Here is a 26,123-nt window from a genome sequence, read left to right as displayed (position 1 = left end):
TCTCCTGGCACAAATCCTCTGTTTACTTCACACAGAATGGTGGCTGGGAGAACTTATGTAAACAAAGACATCAGCAAAAGGCGAAAGATTTATACTATCTGAAGAGAAACTTAGGATAACATGTCATGTATCTGATGGACTGTGTTCCAAGGAAATGCATGCCATTATAAATTTGTTAGTCTTCAAATGTGCCACTAGACTCTCTATTATTTTTACTTCTATGAGGCTATTGTAGAAATTGTTATCAAGAAATTCCTGCTACTGAGGATGTTGAAGGAGAGTGGCTTATTGAAGATGGACACAGTTACAGCTGAAGAAGTTTATTTATTGAGAATAAGGGTCTTCTCTTCCTGGCTTAGTGAATGAAAGGAGTCCAGCCTGCTGGAGGTATTAATAATAATAATAAATTTTTATTTATACCACGCCCTCCCCAGTCAAAACCGGGCTCAGTGCGGCTAACACCAATAAAATTACAATAAAACATAAAAAGCAATTAATTAAAATACAGATTAAAATACAATATTAAAATTTAAAATGCAGCCTCATTTTAAGTAGTCCATAAATCCAAACCATGAGGGAGGAAAACACAGGGGTCAGACTAAGTCCAACCCAAAGGCCAGGCGGAACAGCTCTGTCTTGCAGGCCCTGTGGAAAGATGACAAATCCCGCAGGGCCCTGGTCTCCTGTGAAAGAGCGTTCCACCAAGTTGGGCCCTGGCCCTAGTAGAGGCCAATCTAGCCACCTTATGGCTCGGGATCTCCAGAATATTGCTGTTTGTGGACCTTAAGGTCCTCCATGGGGCATACCAGGAGAGGCGGTCCCGTAGGTACGAGGGTCCCAAGCCGCATAGGGCTTTAGAGGTCAAAACCAGCACCTTAAACCTGATCCTGTACTCCACCAGGGAGCCAGTGCAGCTGGTAAAGCACTGGATGAATGTGAAGTATGAAATGGACAAACAAACATCTCCATATGTTATTATTCTAATATCTTGGTACTTTGGCCATTCCCTCATTTGATGGAGAGTGTGTCAATTATCTCACTAGCCTCAAATGTTTTCTGCTGTGTTGACCCACCTCTCAGACACATTGGAATTCTGCTTCATAAAATGGAATTCTGCTTCATAAAATGGCTCCTTTGCACCAGTGGCTGAGGTTAGGTCCCAGCTACTGGATGCAAGCTGATAACAGGGTAACAATTTTGCCTGCATCCTTCAATATAGATAAATGTCATACAATTGACCTGCAACTTACCCAGGGGTTATATTCCAGGGACGATGCATGATGCCAAAACAATGTATAGTTAAAACACACTAGGTGCAATGGTACGGTAGGTGGGATTGCCAAATCTGGACATAGCTGGACAACACAGGAAAAGAGAGTTAATTTATCTTATTGAGGGCACTAAGTGAAAAGCATTTTGGGTCATCCTCAAGGTGCCTCTTAACAGTGAAAAGCAGGAAATGAAGAAAATGGACCAAAATTCTTGTATTAGGTTCACACATTAATTTTCACACTTTCCCAATTTCAGTCTGTGCTTTCCCCATCAATGCTTTAATTATCTTGTGTTAATCGGATCCCTCAGGCATTAGCAACATTGGATGCCTATAACCCTCTGCGTGTAATTATTTCATGATAACCACACCTCAGGGTTACCTGAGTTTTGGAAAATCTAATTCTCTCCCCCTGCTTGCCCCCACCAAATCCACTTTGAAATTAAATACATCTCTGACCTATTTTACACAATCCTAATTCTTCTTCTTAAAGGGAAGTGTGGTTCTTTATTCTCTTAGAAAAAAAACATAGGAAGCCTAATCTCTTTTATTGTATAAGACATTTCAGAACAATATACAATCCTTCAAGGATTCAGGGTTTTTTATATTTTTTTAAGATGACAGATTGGACTTCAGGACAAATATATTCAGTATTTTATTTAAGAAGGATTATCATCACCAGCTATACTGTGAGAAGCTGAGAAAATCTGTGACTCAAAGTCAAAGAATCAGGCCTGATTCATATGACTGCAAATGGGTCTTATTTCCGTCCATGCAAGATAGTCATGTTTTTATATGGGTCAGATGTGTGGCAAATTAGACTTGCAAAATGGCAAGCGGAAGCATAAGCCACCAGCATATAGTACACAGATTGTATATGCTCTGAGCGCAAGCCACACTTTTTGTACGTACATACGCACCAAATTCCCACTCGATTCTGCTCCGTAAATTTCCTTGCCATGAAGTTTACTATGTTGGCAAGGAGGGCCAGGTTTTCTTTAAAAAAACACAAATGGAATAAATGAGTATGGGAACAATGTCTCAGTCAGTAAGGCTGTGTACACCTCACATATTTAAAGCATATTTCTCCCCCCCCCCAAAAAAAGGAATCAAGCAGGAAATCTTGCATTGATGGGATAAATAATTAGCTCTGCACTGGACAAAAGCCAATAAATTGTAGTTCTCTTATTAAAGTTGACTATGCCAGATACAAAAACTTTGGGTTTTACTAAACAACTTCTAATGGAAACAGTTTTGTGCTACTTCACATTTCTGGTTCAAACGCTGAAAAACAACTCACTAAGGAGAGTAAGTTTGCCCACCGTATTAGGTAATAATGAAAACATCAACCTGCGCATAGATCACGATGCTCGCAAACATTGCAGTGGCAAATGTGCTTGCGATGAGGTGCAATAACTGCTGCATTAGCAGAACTTCAAAACCACTACACTGGCTTCCTCAGTTCATCCAATTAATGCAGCAACATGACTTGGCACAACATCACCATGTCCAGCCACAGCAGAGTCTCATCACACAAAGCTGCTGAGTAGAACGTGACTCAGCAGAGAGAGGGAAATGGAGAAGACTCAATTAGCTATTCTAAAATGGAATTTTGGCTGCTGCAGAAGCAAGTGCCAGCTACATTCAAACAGTCAGAGCCGTCTTTTCCATAGGGCTTAGTGGTGCGTCGCACCAGGGCGCCGCCCTCTCAGGGGTGCCCCAGCAAGTGGGGCAGCTGCACAGCTTTGCTGGCAGCCTCCCCTTTCCCTGCACGCCCACCAGCTGCACCCCGCCAACCATAAGGGTGGCGGGCACACAGCTTCCCTCCCAAGCCTCCCAAGCATCTGCAGGGATCGCTCTACCGCAGCAGCATGGGGGAGAGTTGTGCCCTCCCCCCGGATGGTTGGCAGTGCACAGCTATGTCCACCCCAACACTATCCGTGGTAATTTGGGGGCACTGGGCGGATATTTGCACCCTGGTGCCGCAAGATGGCCCTTCAAACAGTCATGAACAAGCTCTCTTCAGCTCCCTTTGCAATTACTCCGGGATTTCTGAGTTTGCTCAGAGAACACTTGGAAAAACTTAGATCTTTCTGGAGGTGCAGAAAGGAAGATCGTATCTATAAAGGAAGTTCATCCTTCTCTGGGAGGGGCTCAGAGGAGGATTTCCCAAACTACTCAGCCCCTGCTGCTTCCCAAACAACAGTACCAATAAACAGAATTTATTGGCTTGGAAACACACATTAAGACAACATGGAGGCCTCCACATGTTGTTAGGCTCCAACTCCCTTTAGCCCCAGCTGGCATGGTCAAAGCTTGAAGATGATGGATGTGGTTAGTCCACAACATATTGAAGAGACCACACCTGCTCAAGAGCAGCCAGATATTAAGGGCAAGACCTAAAAGATACCCCCTGGTGCTAGGTAGCCCTTCCATGCAGTGCCACCTGTTAGCTTCTCTGCACAAGCATAATTTTGCTTGGAAAGAATGGCAGGTAGAGCTGGCAGAAAACCCTTCAAGGATAGAGCAGGAGGCTCGTAGTCTCAGGGTTGTGGGTTCAAGCCCCACACTGAGCAAAAATATTCCTGCATTGCTGCTGGGGGGTTGGACTAGCAGCCCCTTCCAACTCCATAGTTCTATGATTTTAACCTCCCTCAATTCAAAATCCATTTGCATATTTACAACCAATGCAACCCTATGGAATAGAGTGAAGTGCTCTTTAGTGTGATGACACTAAAACAATGCCTTGAAAACAAATGTTACATAATGCAAAAAAAGTGTGTTCAAACAACTTCCCCTGAACATTATAATGATTGTCTACCTCCACCAGTTACTGACTCGGTGGATTAACAATTAAACACACAGCATCAGTGAAGAGACCTCCATTATCCCTGCCTTCCTTCAGAATGTTGTTCAACAATGGCTGTGCTAAGCCTGAGCTCAGGGCTAGTCTCCTTGCATCAACAGGGGCACCAATTCTGTGAGCCACAGTAACCATTTCCTGGAACTCCTAATTGATTTGAGAAATGGTAAAATGAAGTAACCCAGTCCCAAATATTTGCAACATGCTAGCAAAATGCAGCAGAGATAAACAGCCCATGGTTTAAAATATACAACTATGCTTGTTGGTGTAAACTCATCAAAGGTTTTGTATGTCAAAGCAGCAAATATGGCAATGAAGGCATAGGATTGCATTTTTCACCTGCCAGCGGAACATTTTGACAATAGTAAAGTAATGAAATAGAGCTGGCCTCAAATAACAAGGGAAAACATTTTTTCAAGAAAAACCCAAAACTACATATTCAACCACCCAGCAGAGGCGTGGAAAAACACAGTAGATCGAATGCTGTGCGTATCTGACACAAGTCTCCAAATTAAGACTGCAACCACACAGCAAAGAAACTCTTGCCACAGAGACTGTTTACTTTTATTGATTCTGCTGGGGCAGTGCCAGGGAATTATTAATTCAAACTCGTTAGGGAGAAGCCAATAAATTCAGCTGCTTACATACAAACTCCTACTTGTGCTCTCCTTTGCTTTAAAAGATATGCATTAATAAGCCTCCTGGAGACTGAAAACAATAGGATTAAAAATTATTAAAAGGCAGAAGACAAATGCCATGATTCCATTTTGCATGTTGCCTTCACAGTGGAAGATGTCTCTGCAGCATTGTTCCATCCATTACCATGAAGATTAGGTCTTAGGCCCCAGCGCACATGGGAGGAGCCTGTGCTCTGGCTCCTTCCCATGCCAGCACTGCTGTACCCAGAATTTGGGTAGGGGGATTGGTATCTGGAGGACTTTCAGTCCTTGGACTCAAGTTTCTGATATCGCTTTCTCCATGGAATGAGAAGGGGCCACTCACAGTACCTCTCATCCTACCACAACAAATAGGGACACAGGTGGCGCTGTGGTCTAAACCACCAAGCCTCTTGGACTTGCCGATTGGAAGGTCAGCGAGTTAGAATCCCTGCGACGGGGTGAGCTCCCGTTGCTCTGTCCCAGATCCTGCCAACCTAGCAGTTCAAAAGCACACCAGTGCAAGTAGATAAATAGGTACCGCTGCAGCAGGAAGGTAAACAGCATTTCCGTGCACTCTGGCACTTGTCACGGTGTCCTGATGTGCCAGAAGGAGTTTAGTCATGCTGGCCACATGACCCGGAAAGCTGTCTGTGGACAAATCCACTCCACTTAGCAGTGGGGAGGAGTTGCGGTAGACCACATGGCCACCAACTCCCCTCTGAGTCCCACGTCACCCGGAGGCTCCCTGCCACACCATCACCCAGCCAGCCAATCCGCTGGCTGGGGAGGCATGGCCAGGCCCCATTTAAACAAAGGTGCGAGCCGGAGGGCTTTCTCTCGGCTCACTTTTTCAATCTCCCTCCCTCCCTCCCTAATTTGCAGGTTTTGACATTTGCCTTGCTATGGACCTCGGTTGGTCGCCGTTGAGGGGCCTGGTAGGAATTTTTCCACTTGGAAGATTGGCATGGGCCATTTGGTTTTTGCCTACGTCGTAGTCGTAGCAATCATCACAACTTTGTAAGGTTTGGCGGTTAGGCATTGGTTGATCTTATGATGGGGGAGGTGTGGCCATCACCTGCCTCTCTAAGCTTAAGGGTATCCTGTTAAAGGAATCAGGGAGTGTAGATCTTGTCTGAAGCCCGGGGCTAGGGCCATGCCATGACCCCATTAGAACCCAGGGGGAGCTCGAGTTGACCTTCATCAGACTCCCTGTGTGATGGGCAGGAGTCAGATATAGTCGGGTCAACTCCAATGCCTAAGCCAATACCGCTCACATTCTGTAACCAAAAAAGTTGTGGCCAAATTTTGCCCAATAACATTAACCTAATATCCGTGTTCTTGTGTCTCATTCACTGGCGAGGGGGTGGTTTCGGGGTCTCAACATGCAAACGCCAGCTCCCTTGGCCTGAAAGCGAGATGAGCACCGCAACCCCATAATCGCCTTTGACTGGACTTCACCATCCAGGGGTCCTTTACCTTTTTTTTAACCATGACAAGGACTTCTTTAACCACATATATTTTGTAATCAACTACAGCAACTTTCAAAGCACTATAGTCAACTTCTCCCGTTTATTTTCTTTATTGCCTTTGATACCAATTTTGATGGTATGAAGGAAGCATTTAACATATTCATGAAGGCAAGTTCAGCATAACATCTTAATATATGCTCAGTTTTTGCTCAACATATTGAAAAGTCAGTTTAATAAAGTCAACAGCAAAGTTCATTCATTTAAATTCCCTGCTGCAATAGTATTTATGTGTTGTTTGTTTATATTCACAACAAAGGTTTAATTTTTCCCCTGTGTATTTCCTAACTCATGTTTAACTCATACAAATGTCATAAAGGTTCTCTCCATACATACCTTGAAAGCATCAAGTAAACCCTTTTTTTCCCTTTTAGCTGTTGCAAGCAGCTCTGAATAGTGTGTACTTATTTGAATGGTAGGCTAGACATTCTTTTTTAAAAAATGTCTGGAAACAAAACCAATCTGTCCACTCTTGGCTGAAGGAAGTCAAAAACACCATGAAAACTTCAGGGACAGGTAATGAAGAATTACTAGACTTTCTGCAGTCTGGAAATTCACCCCAGGAAGAATTAGATGCTAGACCTGTCCAACCCCTCCCACACCCAGATTTCAATGACATCTGCATTCTGCTTTGGCGTTTAAGGTACAAATTCTAAGGCTCCAATCCTACACATATTTACCTGAGACTAAGCACCATTTAATATGGAGAGACTTCTGAGTATGTATTCGTAGGTCTGTTCAGTAAATTACTTTAGTTGGTATACCTGCTCCTGCTGTAGCCAACTGAGGCAAGGATGATGCCTTGCTGCTGTCATTTTTTAATGTTAAAAGCAGAATGATAATCCTGCAATAAGTAACAACTCTGTTGTCCTCTACTAAATCTACTGACTGCGTCGAAAGATCTAAGTTGCCAAGACAAGCAAAGATGCACTTATCTACATAGCTTTTGATAGCTTCACAGCTGGAAGGGATTTTTAAAAGCTTTTGCATTTTGTTGAAGTGTAAGCTTAGGTTTTACGAAACATACAAGTACGAAAGAAAGAGCATAACATGAAATCTCAAAGAGTCCACAGACCTTTTATTCTCCCATATCTCATTTATCTTCGCGTTCTACTACATTTGTGTTTTCAGTCCTACACCTGAACTGCATGCTCAGGAGTGCAAGAATGGAATATTTGCTTACCTGAAGAACAAGAAGCATTTCTGTAATTATAGGCAATGCAGTTACTGCCACATTGGCTGCCACATCCAATGAAGTTCTTATTTTCTTCGTATCTCAGCTTTATCCCAAATGGGATTTTGACTGGTGCCTGAACAGCAGAACTCTGCTCCAGGGAAGACTTGTGGCATTGTTGTCTTCTTACGTTTTTAATTGTATTGATTTTACATAGTTCCTAAGTCACCTTGCGGAGCCTAACTGACAGAAAGGCAAATATTTTATGTCATCCCTCCAAGAACGGTTTTGAAAGCTCCAAAACAGAAGCAGCTTCTTGCTGTGTTTTTAAATTTGGAAAGAGGAGATTTTGTGATAAGAGTTCTGGTCCTAAATCAAAATCCCAAAGCACATGCTTACGTTCTCTTCCGGGTCAGAGCTCTGCTTCTTGCAAATGTTCATAGAATCACCCGGCAAAGTTTACTGACTCTGAAATCTGCCAAGGAAGGAAGGGGATCGCCAAAGGGCACTCTGGATCTGGCCACAGAGCCACAGAGTGCATTGACAAGCGTAAGAAGAGTGCCTTGGGATATGTGCATGGTGCTTTTCTGAATCATCTGAACCAGTTTCCACATCCATGGGGCTCAGGGAAGGCTAACCAATTGTTTTGGACCTGGCCTCATGTTACAAATTAAGCATCAAAATATAAGAATTACATAAGATAATGCATCTCCTTCACAGCCTAGTTACCCAGGAGGAGGAGGAGGAGGAGAGGACTGCAGGTCACTTTCTGAATAGTTGCATAAGCCAGATTGTTGTAGTACTGTGGCTTGTAAAAATAATTAAATGCTTGCTAGAAGGGGAAAGGGCACTGCTCCAATAGCCCAATAAAGCAGTTGCTTAGCTAATAAAATAAACACCACTAATGTAAACTGCTGCCAACCAATTTGTAAACTGTTAATGTTCAGTACTCTGGAGCCTGTCTACAGCTGGCATGGTCCAGTGGAAAAAGTATGTGAGTTAGAAGCTGAAAAATCTGGTTTCAAACTCAGGCTCTGCAATTGTCTCACTTGAGTATTGGCTGCCTTTGGCAAATTATTATCTTTCTATAGATAGGAATACAGGATTGTGAAATTAATTGGTGTTAGTTTGCCTCCAATAGAGACACTTTATGCCGCTCGAGTCAGGTAGAGAGCAGAGAGAATTGCTGTAGAGACCCTTCGCATCCTGGTCATCACCTGTTTGATTTACTCCCATCCGGACGTCGGTACAGGACTCTGTATACAAAAACGTCTAGGCACAGGAATAGCTTTTTTCCTTGCGCCATCAAATTGTTGAATCTGTAGTTGTGGGCGGAAGGGAGGCCGGTTGGTGGTATGGAGTCTTTTTGCTGTGCTGTTGTATTGTGAGGGGAATAGTGTTTGTATGAGGTATGTTCCCCTCCCCTTTACATTGCAATGTAGTCGAAGCAAAATTCCAAGTATGGTTGATACTTGGGCCAATAAATTATTCTATTCTATTCATTTTGGTGCATATACACATTCCTCATAGTTCCATCACATTCTCGCTGCAACTTGGGACCAAAAAGAAAAATCATCTCCCCTGACAGGTGGTCCTGTCTCTTCCTGGAGTGTGCGCAGCACTCTCTCACAAGGTTCCCCAAAACATATATGCCTTCCTCTGTCCCCACAACCCTGCACATCATAATTCTGCAAAAATTTTGCTAAGCCCTGCAGTTGAGGCTTTTTAAAAAATGAAAAAAAGACCCATGCATATTTCAACACTAATCACAATTGGACAGCAACAGATCTTGTCAACAATACCACAACTCATTACATATTACACACATACACATTTATATTTTCGCCATTAACCGTTGGAGATAACTCATGGTCTGCTGCAGTCTTAAAAAGAGATACAGCAGAGGAGGATAGATACCTGTATTTACAGTATTTAACACAAAGCAAAGTTACTTACTCTGTAGGTCCAGAACAGGAGGCTGCTTATTGATGAACAGAATAAAATTCAACTACGTTGGGAAATGAAAGTAACCACAATAACATGCTAGAGAGTCCAACTCATTAACCGTTGGAGACAATATTTAACTCTATAAATACCAAGTGCTACAGTTTGTTTAGCCCTGTCTCCACAGGCTGGTTTTCTGCTCAAAATCATGCTTCCCCCACATCCAGCAAGCTGCAGGGGAAAATATATGAGTAGCTCGCTGTATCTTTGGTTACAGGTAGGTAGCCGTGTTGGTCTGGATCGAAGTAAAATAAAAAAATTCCTTCAGTAGCACCTTAAAGACCAACTAAGTTTTTATTTTGGTATGAGCTTTCGTGTGCATGCACACGAATCTGAAGAAGTGTGCATGCACACGAAAGCTCATACCAAAATAAAAACTTAGTTGGTCTTTAAGGTGCTACTGAAGGAATTTTTTTATTTCGCTGTATCTTTGTTACCTATGGAGTGTGTGTGGTGGTGGTGGGGAATCTGGGGAAAGATTGAGTTAAGGGGGGGGTGGCTGAAAGAAAAAATTTGGAGCAACCATTCTTCCCCTCCACTATTTTTCTTCAGAATTGCCTTGTAGGTGGTTACTTCCGAGAAAAAATAAAATGCTGGGATGAAACACAACTTATGGCTGAGTAGAACATGTAGTTGGGCCCTACTTTGGTCTGCCTTTTAAAAAAAAACATTGTAATTTTTGGAGGCTTTGATCCAAGAGCACAGCACATCCAAATAAATGCTAGGGGAGAGGAAGAGAGAGCTACATGTGCAGATTCAGGTCACCATCCTTCCAAAGATGAAACCAACCGGTGTAATTTAATATTTAATCTATTCTCTGGCTCATCTCCCCCTTTGTTTTAGTGTGTTGTCTTGATACAGTTCAGCAGAGGGGAGAACCAGGAAGTGAAGCTGAGCAGCTCTCTCGCCTGAACTGCTCTCTAGATAGCACTCTGATACAGAAAGAGACAGGGCTCAAGAGAATATATAAATATCTTATAAAGCATCGCAACACTCAATAATTAATTTCCAGCAAGAAGAAGCTTTTATTTCAACAATACATGGGTGCAAAAAAGAAAAAAAAGAGAGTGCTTTAATTCCACATCTGCTGCCACATTACCCCTGACCTGACCCCAAACTAAGAGAGAAAATGGAAGAGCCCCAACTTAAAAAAAAAAATTCCCTGCAGCTGAAAATATTAAATGTATTTTTTTCTAAGCATTTATACCCCATGGTTCAGTCAGAAAAGCACTGAGAGTGGCTTACAAATCAATAAAAACAACAGAGTCCTTTCCCTCAGGCTTAAAAAATGGCACAAAAGGGAGGAAGTGATGGGGAGGGAAGAGGAAAACAAGCAAACTCTGGCATCAAATTCTTAATGCTACAACGTTCTTATAATGACCAGCTTGGATTGAAACAGGCTATATGCAAAAAGTTCAAAAAACAGCCTTGGTGGGCAAACATTCCTTGAAGTGGCTATAAATGCAGCCAGACGTTATTGACCTTACAGAGTAGAGTCTTGGCCTCTGGGGTCCTAGCTGGAATCTGCCAGCTTCTTGTTTCTCCTGTCATGGCAGGTAAAGGTAAAGGGACCCCTGACCATTAGGTCCAGTCGTAACCGACTCTGGGGTTGCGGCGCTCATCTCGCGTTATTGGCCAAGGGAGCCGGGGTACAGCTTCCAGGTCATGTGGCCAGCATGACAAAGCTGCTTCTGGCGAACCAGAGCAGCACACGGAAACACTGTTTACTTTCCCACCGGAGCGGTACCTATTTATCTACTTGCACTTTGACGTGCTTTCGAACTGCTAGGTTGGCAGGAGCTGGGACCGAACAACAGGAGCTCACCCCGTCACGGGGATTCGAACCGCCAACCTTCTGATTGGCAAGCCCTTGGCTCAGTGGTTTAACCCAGTGGAGGTAATCTCCACTAAAGCTCTGTGGTTGAGCATCTGCTTTGCAGCCAAAAGGTTCCATGTTCATTCCTGGCATTTCCAGGTAGGCCTAGGAAATATTCCTGTATGAAATCTTGGCAGAAGCTGCTTGGACTATAAACACTACTGAGCTAGATGGAACAATGGTCTGGCTTGGTAGAAAGCAGCTTCTTACATTCCTAACACCAATCCTCCTCTATTTGTGCAGTACAATCCCCTCCTGCACCACTGCTTTTCTGTCAAGCCATAGTTTGCCATTGCATCCAAACTGGACAAACCACGACTTGCACAACCATAGTATTCCAGATTCAGGTAGGTCTGACGCAGTCGAAATATATAAAAAAATTGTCCACTAGCACCTTAGAGACCAACTAAGTTTGTTCTTGGTATAAGCTTTCATGCGCATAGTATTTCAGTTCAACTTATAATGCCAAACTACAGCTACAAACCTGGAAGTGCTGGAGAATGTGAGAAGGGAAAGGGAATACGTAAACCCTGATGCTCGTTTGTGTAATTCCAAACCACGTTTTGGGTGATACATCTTAACTGAGACCGTGTTTTCTGAGTGCATGTTCTGGAAGTTGGGCAATAGGCGAGAGTGGAGGAGAAGATAACAGCATTGTTCTGTATACCCTGGAAATAACTACTCAATATTTAGACTACCAGTCAGCCACTTAATAATTTGTTTCATGGCATAAAAAAGTCACTGAATATACAAACATCTCCTCATTTTAACTATTTCTGAGTTTTCTTTTACAGAGCTTGTCTCAGACAGCAAAGGAACAAAATGCTCATTGATTTGTAGTTAGCATCTGTTTTGTCAGCAGTAATTTGAGATTTATATACTGAATGCTGAGCTGAAGTAAAAAGCATTTATTTGGACCAGATCCCAGTATTAGTTAAGAATACTTAATGTCAGTGATAGAGTAGTTCCCTGGAAAAAAAAATGTTTAGCATCACATGTTAACCTAATGGCACAAGCTCAGCTGTCAATCCAGAAACTGCTCACTTGTGGCTTCTACTTCAAGGTGAAGTGCTACGTTGCTACTGAGTCACAACCAGCAGCTGAAACCCACAGATTACAACTGAGGATAATTCCAGATCTGTGTGTGGTGAAGCAAAGCAGAAGCTTCGTTTCAAATGAGTTCTCAGCACTGTTCAAAACTAGCTAGGCATCGGGCACATTTTGCAACTGGTGTGGGTATAATTGCGACCATGTGGAGCTCTCTGAATGCCAGACTGGCGACCAACATCTCCATCTGGCTGGCCCCTCCAGCCTTCTTAAGCAGGTAAGCAGAAGAGCTTATTTATTGTATTTATATCCCAAACAATCCAAGGAATGGTTGTTTATTTAAGGGTAATAAAAGTGATCCCTGTTCACCTCACAGAGCTACAATTCTCAGAGTGGTCTAACGGTCATCCCCTCTTCCCAGGAATTGTAGCTCTGTGAGAACAGAGGTCTCTCAAACTCAACGGCCAGGAGATGGCCTTTTTATTATTACCCACCCAGTCTTTTTAGCACGTAATATCAACTGGCTCCATGATGATTTTATCCTACCTGCTGTTCTATGCTGAACCTTTTATGCCATTGTTACTTTTAGCATGGTTTACAAGCAGCAAATAGCTATAACAATAATAACAGTATTAACTGCAGCCTTTGGCAGGCTCATGGGCTCCTGAAGTTTTGGACTACAACTCCCATCAGCCTCAGCCAGTACAGACATCACCCGTGGCTGATGGGAACTGCAGTCCAAGGCATCTGGAGGACACCAGGTTGGCGAAGCCTGGTTTATAGTAGCAGCAGCTTATTATGACTATTGCTGGTGTTTTCTTACTATAGTGCAACACTGTCGTAAACACTGTTCCTAAAATCATTCAAATAAATCAATGTAAAATTGGAAAGGGAATCAGTTTGACTTTCCAGCTCAGGCATGAAAATACCACTGGACACTGTTCAATGTACTGTTTAATTAAGCAGCAGCATCCAAAAGTCTCCCAGCCATTACATTATCCATCAGAAAGATTACAAGTAAAGTTATACATTTCATTCCTGGCACCATCAACTGAAGGTGGGGGGGACGGACAGAAAGCTCTGGCATTCAAATTAGAAATACATATTTGAATGCCCTCTTTCAACTACTTAGCTTCTCTTCAATAGTTAAGCTATTTCACCCATAACTGTGTCTTTCCCCTGTGTGCCATGCAGCATAATCTTATACAGGTTTACTTGGACGCAAGATCCACTGTTTTCAGAGATGCTTACCCACAGGACTGCAGGCTGAAGATCTAAGCACATTACCAGGAGTAGGTCCCATTAACTCCTGTACGGAGATACTACCGTAACTTGCTTTCATATAAATAACTCTGTTCTCTTCCAACAGTCTGGATTTGAGCCAAGGACGTAGGCATTCAACTATCTCCACTTACCATGTTTAAAATAAAACTATTTCATTTTAGTTTGTCAGTTTTCATTCCAAAAACATATGAACAAATCCATCAATGCTTAAAAGGAAGCACTGCCTGCCTACCTTACCAGGTATGCAATGGAGTGGGGCGAATTAAAATAGAACGAGAAATGGAAGAAGTCCGTGCTGCACTTCCTTCATATTCCATTTAGGAAAGAATCTCAACTACTCCTGCTTGAAACCCCTGGGGAGTCCTCATCAACCTGACATGTCTTAATTTGAGCTTGTTTTCCAGGTCACTGGCTTCCACTCTCGCCGCTTCTCCATTTTAAAAACTCTTAGTAAAAGAAGCGCAAGATCCACCCAAAACAATTTCTCTAAATATGCAACAATTTCCCAGGAGCAAAGATGGCACTCTTGACTCACTAAGAGAAGGAAGCATGACCTGACTGACATCCATGCCTTGTTGTCTCTCTGGAATTGTGAATATGTCACAAGGCCAAGTGCATGCCTCATGCAGGGATGTGACTGGCTTATGGATCATATCCCACACTCCCCTAAAGCATTGATGTGATAAGCAAAACATGCCCTGGCAAATTCTTTATGTGGTTTTCACAGCACATTTTCAGAGTAACTAATCCCCTTCCCTCCCTTTCTGATCATCACCACAAAATTGTGAGTTGAGCTGGTATTAATGCAAATTATATAGGAGTTAGTAGACAACATATAGTAGATTGGGATACCCTTTCTGATACCATGACTGTAAGGGGGAGGGCTTATAGGGAACAGCCTCCCCTCATCAGGTCGAGTTCTTCGCAGAGCAGCAAGTCCAGTAGCCAATCAGATTACAGGAATCAGGAAGTAGAGAGGGAGGAGAGAGGCTCTGACAGCATGAGAGAGCCTCAACACTGAGTAGAGAAGGAAGCAGCTAGGAAGGAAATGACGGGATTGGCCACTGGAGAGCAGTCAGAAGGACGGCCCTCCCCCCCCCACACGCCTGAATTGATGCATACGGCACCCTGTAGGGTGAGAGGGAGGCGCTTTGGGGTTCCCAAGCTGTTATGTTGGGCGCGAAACAGAAAGAAGCCATTGCAAGGTTCTGACTCGGACTAAGCAGACATGTTTTCCAGACTCTTTGCACTGTAAATAATATGCACAATAAAGACACCTTAAAGACAAGGAGGTGTGGAGTGTCGTTACTCAAGAGTAACCACAAGAACCTCTGACAATGACCTAAGAGCATAAGAGTCCTATTGGATCAGGCCAAAGGCCCATCTGACATCCTGTTCTCACAGTGGCCAGCTGGGTGCCTATGGGATGCCCACAGGCAGGAACCAAATGCAACAGCACTCTCCCCACTTGCAATTTCCAGCAACTGAGATTCAGAAGCATACTGCCTCCAACAGGGGAGGTGGAGCAGAGCCATTGTGGCTTGTAGCCATTGACAACCTTCATGGATTTGTCTAATCCCCTTTTAAAGCCATCCAAGTTGGTGGCCATCACTACCGTGTTTCTCCTAAAATAAGACAGGCCTTAAAAATAAGCCATGGCAGGCTTTTCATGAGTCGAATTAATATAAGACATACCCCGAAAATAAGCCATACCGGGTAGTGTTGGGAGCAGGCTGCGTGAAGCCCAGGACCCGGTGGTGGGCGGCGCGTGAAGCCGGCAGGAGCTTCAGCAGCGCCGCATCGCGCAAAGCCGGCAGGACCCAGCAGCAGCCTCAGCCAGCGGCTGCGTGAAAGCCGGGACCCGGCGGCGGGCGGCGCGCGAACCCGCAGGAGCCGGCAGCAGCCTCAGCCGGCTGTGTGAAGCCCGGGACCCGGCGGCGGGCGGCGCGCGAAGCCGCAGGAGCCGGCAGCAGCCTCAGCCGGCTGTGTGAAGCCCGGACCCGGCGGTGGGCGGCGCGCGAAGCCGGCAGGAGCTTCAGCAGTGCCGCATCGCGCGAAGCCGGCAGGACCCAGCAGCAGCCTCAGCCAGCGGCTGCGTGAAAGCCGGGACCCAGTGGCGGGCGGCGCGCGAAGCCGCAGGAGCTGGCAGCAGCCTCAGCCGGCTGTGTGAAGCCCGGGACTCGGCGGTGGGCGGCGTGCGAAGCCGGCAGGAGCTTCAGCAGGGCCGCATTGCGCGAAGCTGGCAGGACCCAGCAGCAGCCTCAGCCAGCGGCTGCGTGAAAGCCGGGACCCGGCAGCGGGCGGCGCGCGAAGCCGCAGCAGCCGGCAGCAGCCTCAGCCGGCTGTGCGAAGCCCGGGACCCGGCGGCGCGCAAAGCCGGCAGGAGCTTCAGCAGCGCCGCATCCTGCGAAGCCGCAGGACCCGGCAGCAGCTGTCAGCAGCCTCAGCCAGCGGCTGCGTGAAGCCCAGGACCCGGCGGCGGGCGAAGCCGCAGCAGCCGGCAGCAGCCTCAGCCGGCTGTGTGAAGCCCGGGACCCGGCGGTGGGCGGCGCGCGAAGCCGGCAGGAGCTTCAGCAGCGCCACATCGCGCGAAGCCGGCAGGACCCAGCAGCAGCCTCAGCCAGCGGCTGCGTGAAAGCTGGGACCCGGCGGCGGGCGGCGCGCGAAGCCGCAGGAGCCGGCAGCGGCCTCAGCCACGCCGCGTGAAGCCCTGGGACCCGGCAGCAGGCTCAGCGGGTGGCGCAAGAAAGCCCTGTACCATCCTTACCGGTAATAATGCTGTACCCTACTTAGGTAAAAAAAAAAATAAGACATCCCCTGAAAATAAGCCGTGTTGTGTTTTTTGGGAGGAAAAATTAATATAAGACGTGTCTTATTTTAGGAGAAACACGGTACATCCTGTGGGAGCGAATTCCATGATTTACAGTAACTATATGAAGAAGTACTTTCTTTTGTTCTTGTTATCCCTGTAGAAATCCTCCAAATCACCACTTTCAATACAGGAAGCAATGTGTTCAAATGAGGCAGTGTTGCACCCAGTCTGGGGTGAGGCCTGCTGAAGCCCAGCCACTGTACTCACCAAAAACCATCCCCACAGGACAAACTGAGAGGTGGGGTTTCCACATTCCACAAGATGCACTGCTATTTGACAGTCAAGTTGGCACTGGAGGGGAGACTGACCAAGGCCGTCTTCTGAGAACAAACAAATGCTGTGGTTGAAATTGAACTGATGGCCCACAAACATCTGCATAGTCAAAACACGGAGTGCTGGATGCATTTGCCAACCAGGAAAGACTATAGCTTTGGAAAAGAGCTGTAGTGCATTTGCCTTGCGTGCAGGATGTCCCAGGTTCAATCCCCACCACCTCCAGATTGGGTGGGAATGGTCCCTGTCTGAAGCCCTGGAACGCTGCTATCAGAGGAGACAATACTGAGCTATGGTCTGACCCAGGACAAGGCAGCTTCCTATGTCACTTCTGGTACTGGAATTAATTGCAGCCTGAAATTCTTTTGTTGCAACTGTGGGGTAGAAACAGAAATTCTATTCTTGGTTGAGTTGAGTTTTAGCCTTGGCATTCTTTCACCCTCCCCAGCCATTTGATTCCAGCCAGGCACCAAGCTATTCTATGAACTCAGCACATTATTTTCCTCACCAAAGTGTGCAATGCTGGTGCAAATCCCAGCTGATCTGAAATTTCTCCATTGACAGATTCAAAGCAGACTGTCTTATCCATCTGAAACAGCAACGGGGATTTACATAGAGTAAAACTGCCTCCTAGCTACTTTTAAATCCCTCTTGGCATATTACCTTCCTCCAACCAGTTCTGATATAGCACTGTCATTAAGTCAGATAGCTCTAATCCTTCAATTTTTATATACCTTTGATTCCCCATTCACTTGCATCTTGTATCTTCTTTGCAGTGGATTTAGCTTCAAGTCCCTAGCCCCCATATCTCATTTTTGATGTTCCTCTTCTCCTCATTGCTTAATCCTAGTAATTCCAAGGCACTCTCTTCTCACTCTCTTCCTCACAGCACAATGCATAAACACAATTTCCCTCATACGCTCCCGTGGGGGTCTATAACAGGAAATATGCACTGACCTTCCAACTATTATTTATAATATATATTCATTTGTCACTTGTGCAGCGTGATCAGTAATTAAAAAAATAGCATGTGTGTGTTACATGTCAAAATATTTCCCATTTCTATTTTCATGCTGAAATTGGGAGTCTGAAGTGGGAGGATCCTGGGAGATTGCAGGGGCTGCCTCTGCAAGAAGAAACGTGGCATTTTGCAATCTTTGCAATTGTGGAAACAGCTGCTGCAATTTTTCATGAAGTTCAGAACCTGAAGTGCTCATAAGAGCAGATCACTCACATCAGCAGTTGCTTAGTCACACTGGTTATCCAACTGCACTGACTTTTAGGAGAGAAGTGAGGAACTTGTGGCCCTCTAGATGCTGTTGGCCTCTCAACTCCCATCGTCCCTGACCATCGGCCACAGTGGCTGGGACTGACAGGACTTCAGCTGGAGTCCAACAAGGGCCACAGGTCCCTCACCCATGGTTTAGAACCTTAGTGTTGTCCAGCAGCAATCCAGGCAGAAACATGAGATGCCAGAGGCACCAGCCAAGGAGTCAGATCAGGTTCAAGGATCTGAGCCAGCTGCTGGAGATATGGAGACCAGTGGGGATGTAGCTGACAGACAGTCCACAAAAAACTCCCCTAGAACCAGGACCTGTAGAGTTCTCTGAGCCTGAGGAGTCCACTACCTCATCATTCCAGTGGCACACACCAGGCAGGTGGCCATGGAACATAGGAGGATTGCCCATCTTCAGACCAGAGGATTGGCTCTTTAAGGAAGAGAAGAGTTCTCTACAAGGGTGTCAGAGAAAGTTGCTCACTGAGAGCTATCCGTGGTACTGAAACAGCTCCTGACCATCATTGCTCCATGGTATCTGACACCAGACAGACAAGACTCTTAGCACTTTAACCAGACCTGGAATGAAGAAGAGCTTGTGCCAATCGCACCAAACAATTGTAGACAGGAATGATCTGTACAATCTCCTGCCTGCCTCTGAAAGCCAAACTACCCCGGAGGAACTTCATCACCAATGCAGGCATAGTAGTAGGCAAAAAGCATCTTCCACAAAAGTGAAGTCATGGCTGTGGGACCTGAGCTGTGCTAGCCACCCTTGCTGTTTGGCATGTGGCACATGCCAGGTCCCAAGAGCACAAACCCAAGCTGGTCAACAATAGGAGGAAGCTAGTGGTGGAGAGTCCTTGCCATGTTAAATTCAGCTCACCTTCCCACACAACCTACCAAAAGGTGACACAGCCTGCTTAAACCCAGCCAACCAGAACCCAGTTGCATTGAGAGTAGAGTATGCAAGGGCCCTCAAAGGTCAATTAGATAGCAGCCTAATAATTCCTACTGAGCCCCATAAGGCAACCAGCAAAAAGCACCCTGCTGGAAGGATGAGAGGGCAGGATGCTGAAAGAATAGAAAAGGAAGTGCTTGGGTGAAGTCTCTCCTCTATACAGTATAGGAGGCTTGCTTCCCCCTACAGGCCTAAGAAGGAAATCCCTTATTTCCTCCCTTTAAGGAAAGAATTTGAGAGTCCTCTTTCTAAAAGGGGATGGAGTAAATACAGCCTCAACTAAAGGCTGGGAATGGCAAGATCCTAAATTTATAGGAAAGTAGATCATTCTTTGAGATATTTTCTGACTTTAAAGCTCCAGAAACTGAACAGCACTATTTGTCAAGTGAAGCAGTTTACATGCGCATGCACACACCCGTTTTGGGTGATAATCATAGCTTAACAGGGTGCTTAACAGGGTTAGTTCCTCCACAGGGATGGAAAGGGTAATGCTTGCATTCTAGTTGCCATGGAGGCATCAAGCTGTCACCAGTGTGAACTGCCCAGGGACATGAGATGGGTGGTCAAGTGGCAATTGCAGCTGTAGCAGTTATTTTCTGTATTTTTCCTCTCCTGGGGAAAAACAGTACCTTGCTTTGTGTGGTGATAGAAGATGACAGTCATCCAATACTTTCCTTCCAACTTAAACCTAATATAGCCCCCTCCCCCCCCAGTCCTCAAATCACACTATAGTTAGCATGAATTTGGGCAAAGTGCTGACTAAGTCCTGTTGTGGTGCAGGCAGGCAGAGGATCATTTCACACACCTTATTTTTCTGCAAATTTTCTCCCCTTGAGGGGAGCTTAGGTAAATGGCCTCTTCAGATTCAGAAAAATTGCTAGTAGTACTGCGTTAATATATATGTCAAAGGAGCAGATTGAGAACATGAAATCAAAGACCATTTGAAGGACTCATCCCATTTATACAAAAGCAAATTAATAATAATAATAATAATATATTTTTTTATACTCCACCCATCTGGTTGTGTTTCCCCAGCCACTCTGGGCGGCTTACAACAGAATATTAAAACAGGATAAAACATCAAACATTTAAAACTTACCTAAACAGGGCTGCCTTCAAAAAGTCCTTGACACCTGATGGGACGGTATTCCACAGGGTGGGTGCTACTACCCAGAAGGCCCTGTGCCTGGATCCTTGTAACCTCGCTTCTCACAGTGAGGGAACTGCCAGAAGGCCTTTGGAGCTGGACCTCAGTGTCCAGGCAGAAGGATGGGGGTGGAGAAGCTCCTTCAGGTATACTGGACTGAGGCCACTGAAAGAATAAGCCAGCGTTCCCCAACCATCCAGATGTTTTGTACTTCAGCTCCCATCAACTCTAGGCAGCTGCTGTTGGTCAAAACATATGGATGGCACCAGGCTCAGGAAGGCTGAACTAGGCTAAGATAATTCTTTACTGAGCCAGGAAAACATTTTTGCATTCTTTGCCATTAAAAAATATATATATAATTCAGAAATATTTTAGGTTCTCCTTTCATATGAATTCATCCACTTACAGCAAAATACTCTCAAGTTCTACTCAGAAACTCCAACGAGTTCAAGGTAAGTGAGTTCAAAAGAGTTAGACCATGTGACACTCTACAGATGTTGTTGGACTCTAATTCCCATCAGCCCCGGCCAACATAGACATTGGTCAGGCATGACTGGAGTTAGAATCCAAAAACAACTGGATGGCATCATGTTGACTATCTCTGCAGTATAGGATTGCAGCCTCCATTTAACGGACCTAACGAACTTCTACGTAAATATCTATAAGCCTCTACAGCAGATAACACAAACAGGACATTAATCTTAAGGGACTTAAAATGCAAGTCATTTTTATTGGTGGATGTGAGTTCACAGTATCCAGTGTTCTTTGGGCCAAGCCCCCCAAACTGTTTATCTGCTCCTAAACAGATTAATTACTCATACTTACAACATACACACATATCATTTTGAAATACAATTTGTCCCAAATCCTTTGCCATTTTTTAATAGTTCCCCTGAACTCCCTCAAAATTAGAAAGTTCTTTCTGATAATGAGAGGCCAAGATTTGTTCTGTGGCCTTTTCTGCCAGATGGCACAAAAGCAGGCTTCTTTCTGGCATGGCCCTCAAATCTCTTATTTTTATGAGTTTGATTGCAGGAAAGCGAAAGCCCTGGACCATTTGGATCCGAGAAATAATACTCAAATGAGCAAAGCTATCAGTATAGCTTAGATTTCAAGGACAAGTGACAGTCATGAAAAATCAATTGATGTTACCTCTTACTGCTTGCTTAATAAAATATTTCGCATCCTCCCTGTGTTGTTTCGAATTTGCCCATCTTCTGCCATGCTCACAGTGACAGACATGGAAAGAAGCAAGAGGAGCAGAGAATGTTGTCCTATACCAAGTTACGCCATTGGTTCATCTAGATCAGTACTGTTTGTGCTGACTGGCAGCAGCTCTCTAGGTTTTCTAACGGGGATATTTCCCAGCCCGATCTGGAGATGCTCGAGACTGAATCTGGGACCTTCTGCATTCAAAGCTCTTCCACTGGGCCCCAATACAACCCAATTCACTTCAAATGAAAGCTAACCTTTGTTGCATGTGCCTTGGAAGAGGGCAGGGTCCTACATACAGCAACACAAGAATCTGGGGGAGATGAAGAGATTACTGTCTTAAAGGTTTTCTGACCACTCATGACTCCTAGACAGTCTGATGTGCGGGTAGTCAACGCTGGGCTACAACTCCCATCAGTCCTGGCTGTTGGCCATGCTTTGCTGGGGTTGATGGGAGTTGGACCCCAGCAACATCTGGAGAAAAGCACATTTGCTTTCCCTGGTTTTATGACTCTATACAGCACATCAACAGTCCATAGCGTGGAAATAAATATTCAGCATGTGTATATTACAAGTGGGGGACCTGTGACCCTTTAGTTGCTACTGGACTCTGGTTCCCATCAGCCTCAGCCAGCATGGTCAATGGCCAAGGATGATGGGAACTGGAACCCAAATAGCATCCAGAGGATCAAGCATTCCTCCTCCCAGTATATATGATGCTGCCCAATATTAACACTCATTTTCAACTGCACCAGAACCTGAAATATAATCCTCTTCATAGAGATTCATACTGTGTTTGTGTAAAGAAAAATTGTGCTTGACAATGGTAGCCTAATGAAACTCAGCACTTCTATCAGGATATATAAAGTGGTGCCTCACTTAACGAATGCCCTGCTTAACGAAATTTCCACTTAATGAAAGGTTTTTTCTAGCGGAGGTTGCCTTGCTAGACGAATTCGTTTTACAAAAAATTCGTCTAGCGAATCGCAGTTTCCCATAGGAATGCATTGAAATTCAATTAATGCGTTCCTATGGGCAAAAAAAAATTCAAAAAAATTTCAATGCAATCCTATGGGATTCGCTAGACAAATTTTTCGTTATAAGAAAAGACCCGTGGAACGAATTAAATTCGTCTAGCGAGGCACCACTGTAGTTAAACAAGATTATTGATTCAGATTCATGTGTAAGTTCCACTTTCAGCACTGAAGAGAATTTCCTGCTATGTTTAAAGCAAGCAATTAGATTAGTTTAGTTTCTGCTTTAAAAAAACCCTATTCTTTGTATATGAGCAAGTACTAATGTACAAATTAATGCTCTCAGTCACATATAACTTTAAAATCTACCTCCTGAAGTATTTCTAATGCAACATTGAACGTCTTGAATCAGATAGTGCATTTCACATTACATTTTTTAAAAGGTTTGCATTATGTAGTGGTAAAGCTCTTATACAAGGGCTGTACTCTTTCTAGCTATACATAAAAAGGTGCAGATTGCTAGCAAGGACTCCATGGGGAAGCTGCCCCGCGTCAACAGTTTAATTACCAGAGAGAAGTCTTGTGCTATCCTGACATAGTGCCTGATGTGTTAACTTGGGGGCAAGTGCTTTCAAAACATTGGCTTCCCATATAAAACCTGAAATAGAACAGTCCCCACAAGGGGATTTCTGCTATCTCATTATGGAAAGATAAAATAGCCTTTACTGAAGGCTAGGCTGCATTACAGAATTTTACTGGTAATAATAGGAAAGGTTAAAACCAACAGCTTGGTCTTCTTGACTTTTGATTGGGGGTAAGCAACCTACAGGTGCCTTTAATAATATGACCAAGATCTCACACACCGCACAATGAGGTTTCCAAAGGGCAGAGTTCCTCTGCCTCCCCCATCCCCCGGTATGCCAACTAAGTATGTGAATTGGATATCTGATACACACACATACTGTATACAGGAGCTGTGGTGGTCTCCATGCTGATTTCCGCTAGTCCAAATGGCAGACAAAAGTCTGTTACAGTGGATGCAGTTGCTAAAACGCCAAACAGGAACTGGGATGCACAAGCCTAGAACCATTTGGTGCATTTTCCATTTCTCCCTCCCCTCCACCTCCTGGTTAAATGCTACAGCTACTTTAGCACAGCAAGGCCACCTGGATTGCACCTCCAGTGCAATCCTGTGAATGTCTACTGAGAAGTAAGTCCCACTGAAGCCAATGGGACCTACTCCAGTTTAAGTGAGCGAAGGATTGCAGGCCAATTTTATATATCGCCACTTTCATGGTCATAAGGAAAAGTGCATTTGAACTTCTACTGTTTTCTTTATCAACTAGTAGGATACTGCATTATAGTAACATCTCTGTTCAAATGTGTGCCAAAACATTTCCAAGATAGCCCGTTCTTTGGAAATTGAAGGAAGAGAAAATGTTTTTCGTAGAGTGGTTTATACTGACTACATGGGACTATTTTGGAACCTTCAACTTGAAGACAAATCCTTTTAGTTGGCCGGCTCTGGGCAGCATTCAACTAAATAGCTGCTCAGCTGAAAACATTAGTGCTACTGTAACAGGATCCCTCTCATACCCTCTTCCAGTGCATGCCCTTTGCCAGCCCCAAACCTGCTCTGACAGGCTGGAGGAACCCCAAGAACAGACGTAGGGAGGGGGGAGGAGAAGTGGAGAACATTCCATTGTGTAAGGAGAAATCCTTGCGCTGACAGAATGTTTTGCTTAGCACTATATTGAATACAGTCCTAAGTCAAAGTACAGTGATTTATGCCAATTAGGTTCCAATGAAGTCAGTCAAAAACTGCAGTTAGCTTGGTTGTGGCTGTCTACTGTTTAAAAAAAGCAAACCAAAATACCAGTTCTACAACAGACTCTTACAAAGGTGAATCTAATTCAACCTATTTTACTAGCAGTCAGTGATATCTTACGTTTTCCTTTTAAATTTACAGGTAGCAAACCCAAGTACAGACAAAAACTACAGAAAACCGTTAATCTTATAGTAAAAAAGCTGAATAATCCCTTTGGAAAATAAGTCTGCAGTCCTATGCACACTTACCTGGGAGTAAATCTCATTGATCTCATTGAGGTTTACTTCAAGGTAGACATGTATGGGATTATGCAGCAAGTTATTTTCTGAAAACATGTAAATAGTCATCCAGCTCAGAAGCTGGCACAGAAGTAATGAATGACTCTGAATGTCTTACTTTTCTGTAAACAATCATATTTGGAGAGCTCTCCTCTTGATCAGCTGTTTCCATGTCACTGGATCCTTGGGCCATTATGAACTGCCTTCTTCTCACCCAGGCTGTAAAAGGGAAGAACATTATTCAATGGGTCACCCAGAGGAAGAAATACAGAAAGATACATTCAAAATCAAATAATAAGCATAGATGTAGAAGACAAAAAGTGTGCTCAGGAATTTTATTCTATCATATAATCCCTGAAAGGCATGAGATGCAGAAATATTTTTATCACACTGATGAAATAACAGTCTGGCAAAGTTGAGTCTAAACACATGCTTACTGCCTTGCCAAGGGGCAAGAAGATTTTTGTTTTCTTTGGATGAGACAGGGTGTGTTTGTAGTATTTGTTTAGAAGCAAGTAATTTGCTTAGAAGAAAGTAATGTTGAACTTGGGCTTAGTGCTGTTGACTGGGGCTGATGGGAGCTGCCAGGCAACAAGTTGAGGAAGACTTAATTAGTCTTGTTAAGAACAGAAGACCAGGGCAGCTGAATCAGGCCAGTGCTCATCCTGTTCTTACAGTTGCCAACAAGATGCCTGTAGGAACCCTGCAAGCAGAACATGTGATGGACTCTGATAAGGGGGCGCCATTAACAGAACCTCCTCAGATGATCTTAAACACAGAAGTCAACATGACAGCATATGTGACGTTTCTCCATTTCTCCTACAAAAACATCCCTGCCAATCAAAAGCTCCCTTGCCCATACCACACGTAGTGTAAGTGAGTAAAAGGCTGGAAATCTGTATGAAAGGATAGAACCAAAAATATGCATCTTGGGTCTTAAGAGAGCCAAAGAATGAGGCTGTAGAGCAAAAGAATAATCGCCACCACCTTGAGGAGCCTCATATCCATGGGTACAGAAGTCCAGGCATCCCAGTACCCACTGGCATCTAAGAGATTAGGTTTTTCCTCCTAAGGAGAGATCTTGCTGGCTCCAAAGTTTTGCAGAAATGATTGCGCCATTGCTCATTCGCTCGCCTCTACTTGGTCAACCGTTCTTAAGGTAAACCCAGTGTCCTGACCCATCACAATGTAATTACATTAATGCTTAGCCAGAAACAGTTTCACTTTGAAGCTTTGTATTAATACATTTTCTTTGACTTGTATTGGGGTGGTGGAGGAGTGCCGTGGTCCATATTCATCTACTTGGCCATGGATGTTACTTCTATTGAAAGAGACAATCAGGAAGTTAATTCTTTTCCAGGAGTTGACAATACAACAGACAAATTCAACTCCATCATGACTGCATGCCTAATTAGAAAGGAGAGGAGAGGAGAAAGGGAACATTTGCCATTACTTTTGCTAATAGACAATACATTAGAAAAAGCATCAGACCATGCAAAAATAAAGTCAATATTGGCAGAGTCTAAATAGTTTCATCATCATTTAGCAAGGAGATTCAAAGAACACGATCTGTTATTTTATGCCAGTGGACTGAGAGAC

The 26,123-nt window shown here is 44.3% G+C and overlaps 1 protein-coding gene across 3 annotated transcripts in view; it reads right to left on the bottom strand.

Annotated features, from left to right (window-relative positions):
- The window catches only part of RGS6 (regulator of G protein signaling 6), a 208,205-nt gene that overhangs the window by 174,956 nt on the left and 7,126 nt on the right, over window positions 1-26,123 (bottom strand). For all 3 annotated transcript variants that reach the window (XM_060273710.2, XM_088670129.1, XM_088670126.1), the window contains exon 2: window positions 24,643-24,743. In XM_060273710.2, the coding sequence (XP_060129693.1) occupies window positions 24,643-24,717 (75 nt within the window). In that variant the 5' untranslated portion in view covers window positions 24,718-24,743. The remainder of the gene's footprint in view (window positions 1-24,642; window positions 24,744-26,123) is intronic.

This window comes from Zootoca vivipara, chromosome 1 (assembly GCF_965207765.1).
Source record: "Zootoca vivipara chromosome 1, rZooViv2.hap1.1, whole genome shotgun sequence".
NCBI classification, from domain to species: Eukaryota; Metazoa; Chordata; class Lepidosauria; order Squamata; family Lacertidae; genus Zootoca; species Zootoca vivipara.
The sequence above is the reverse complement of the archived record's forward strand: the minus strand, read 5'-3'. Positions and strand labels throughout refer to the sequence as shown.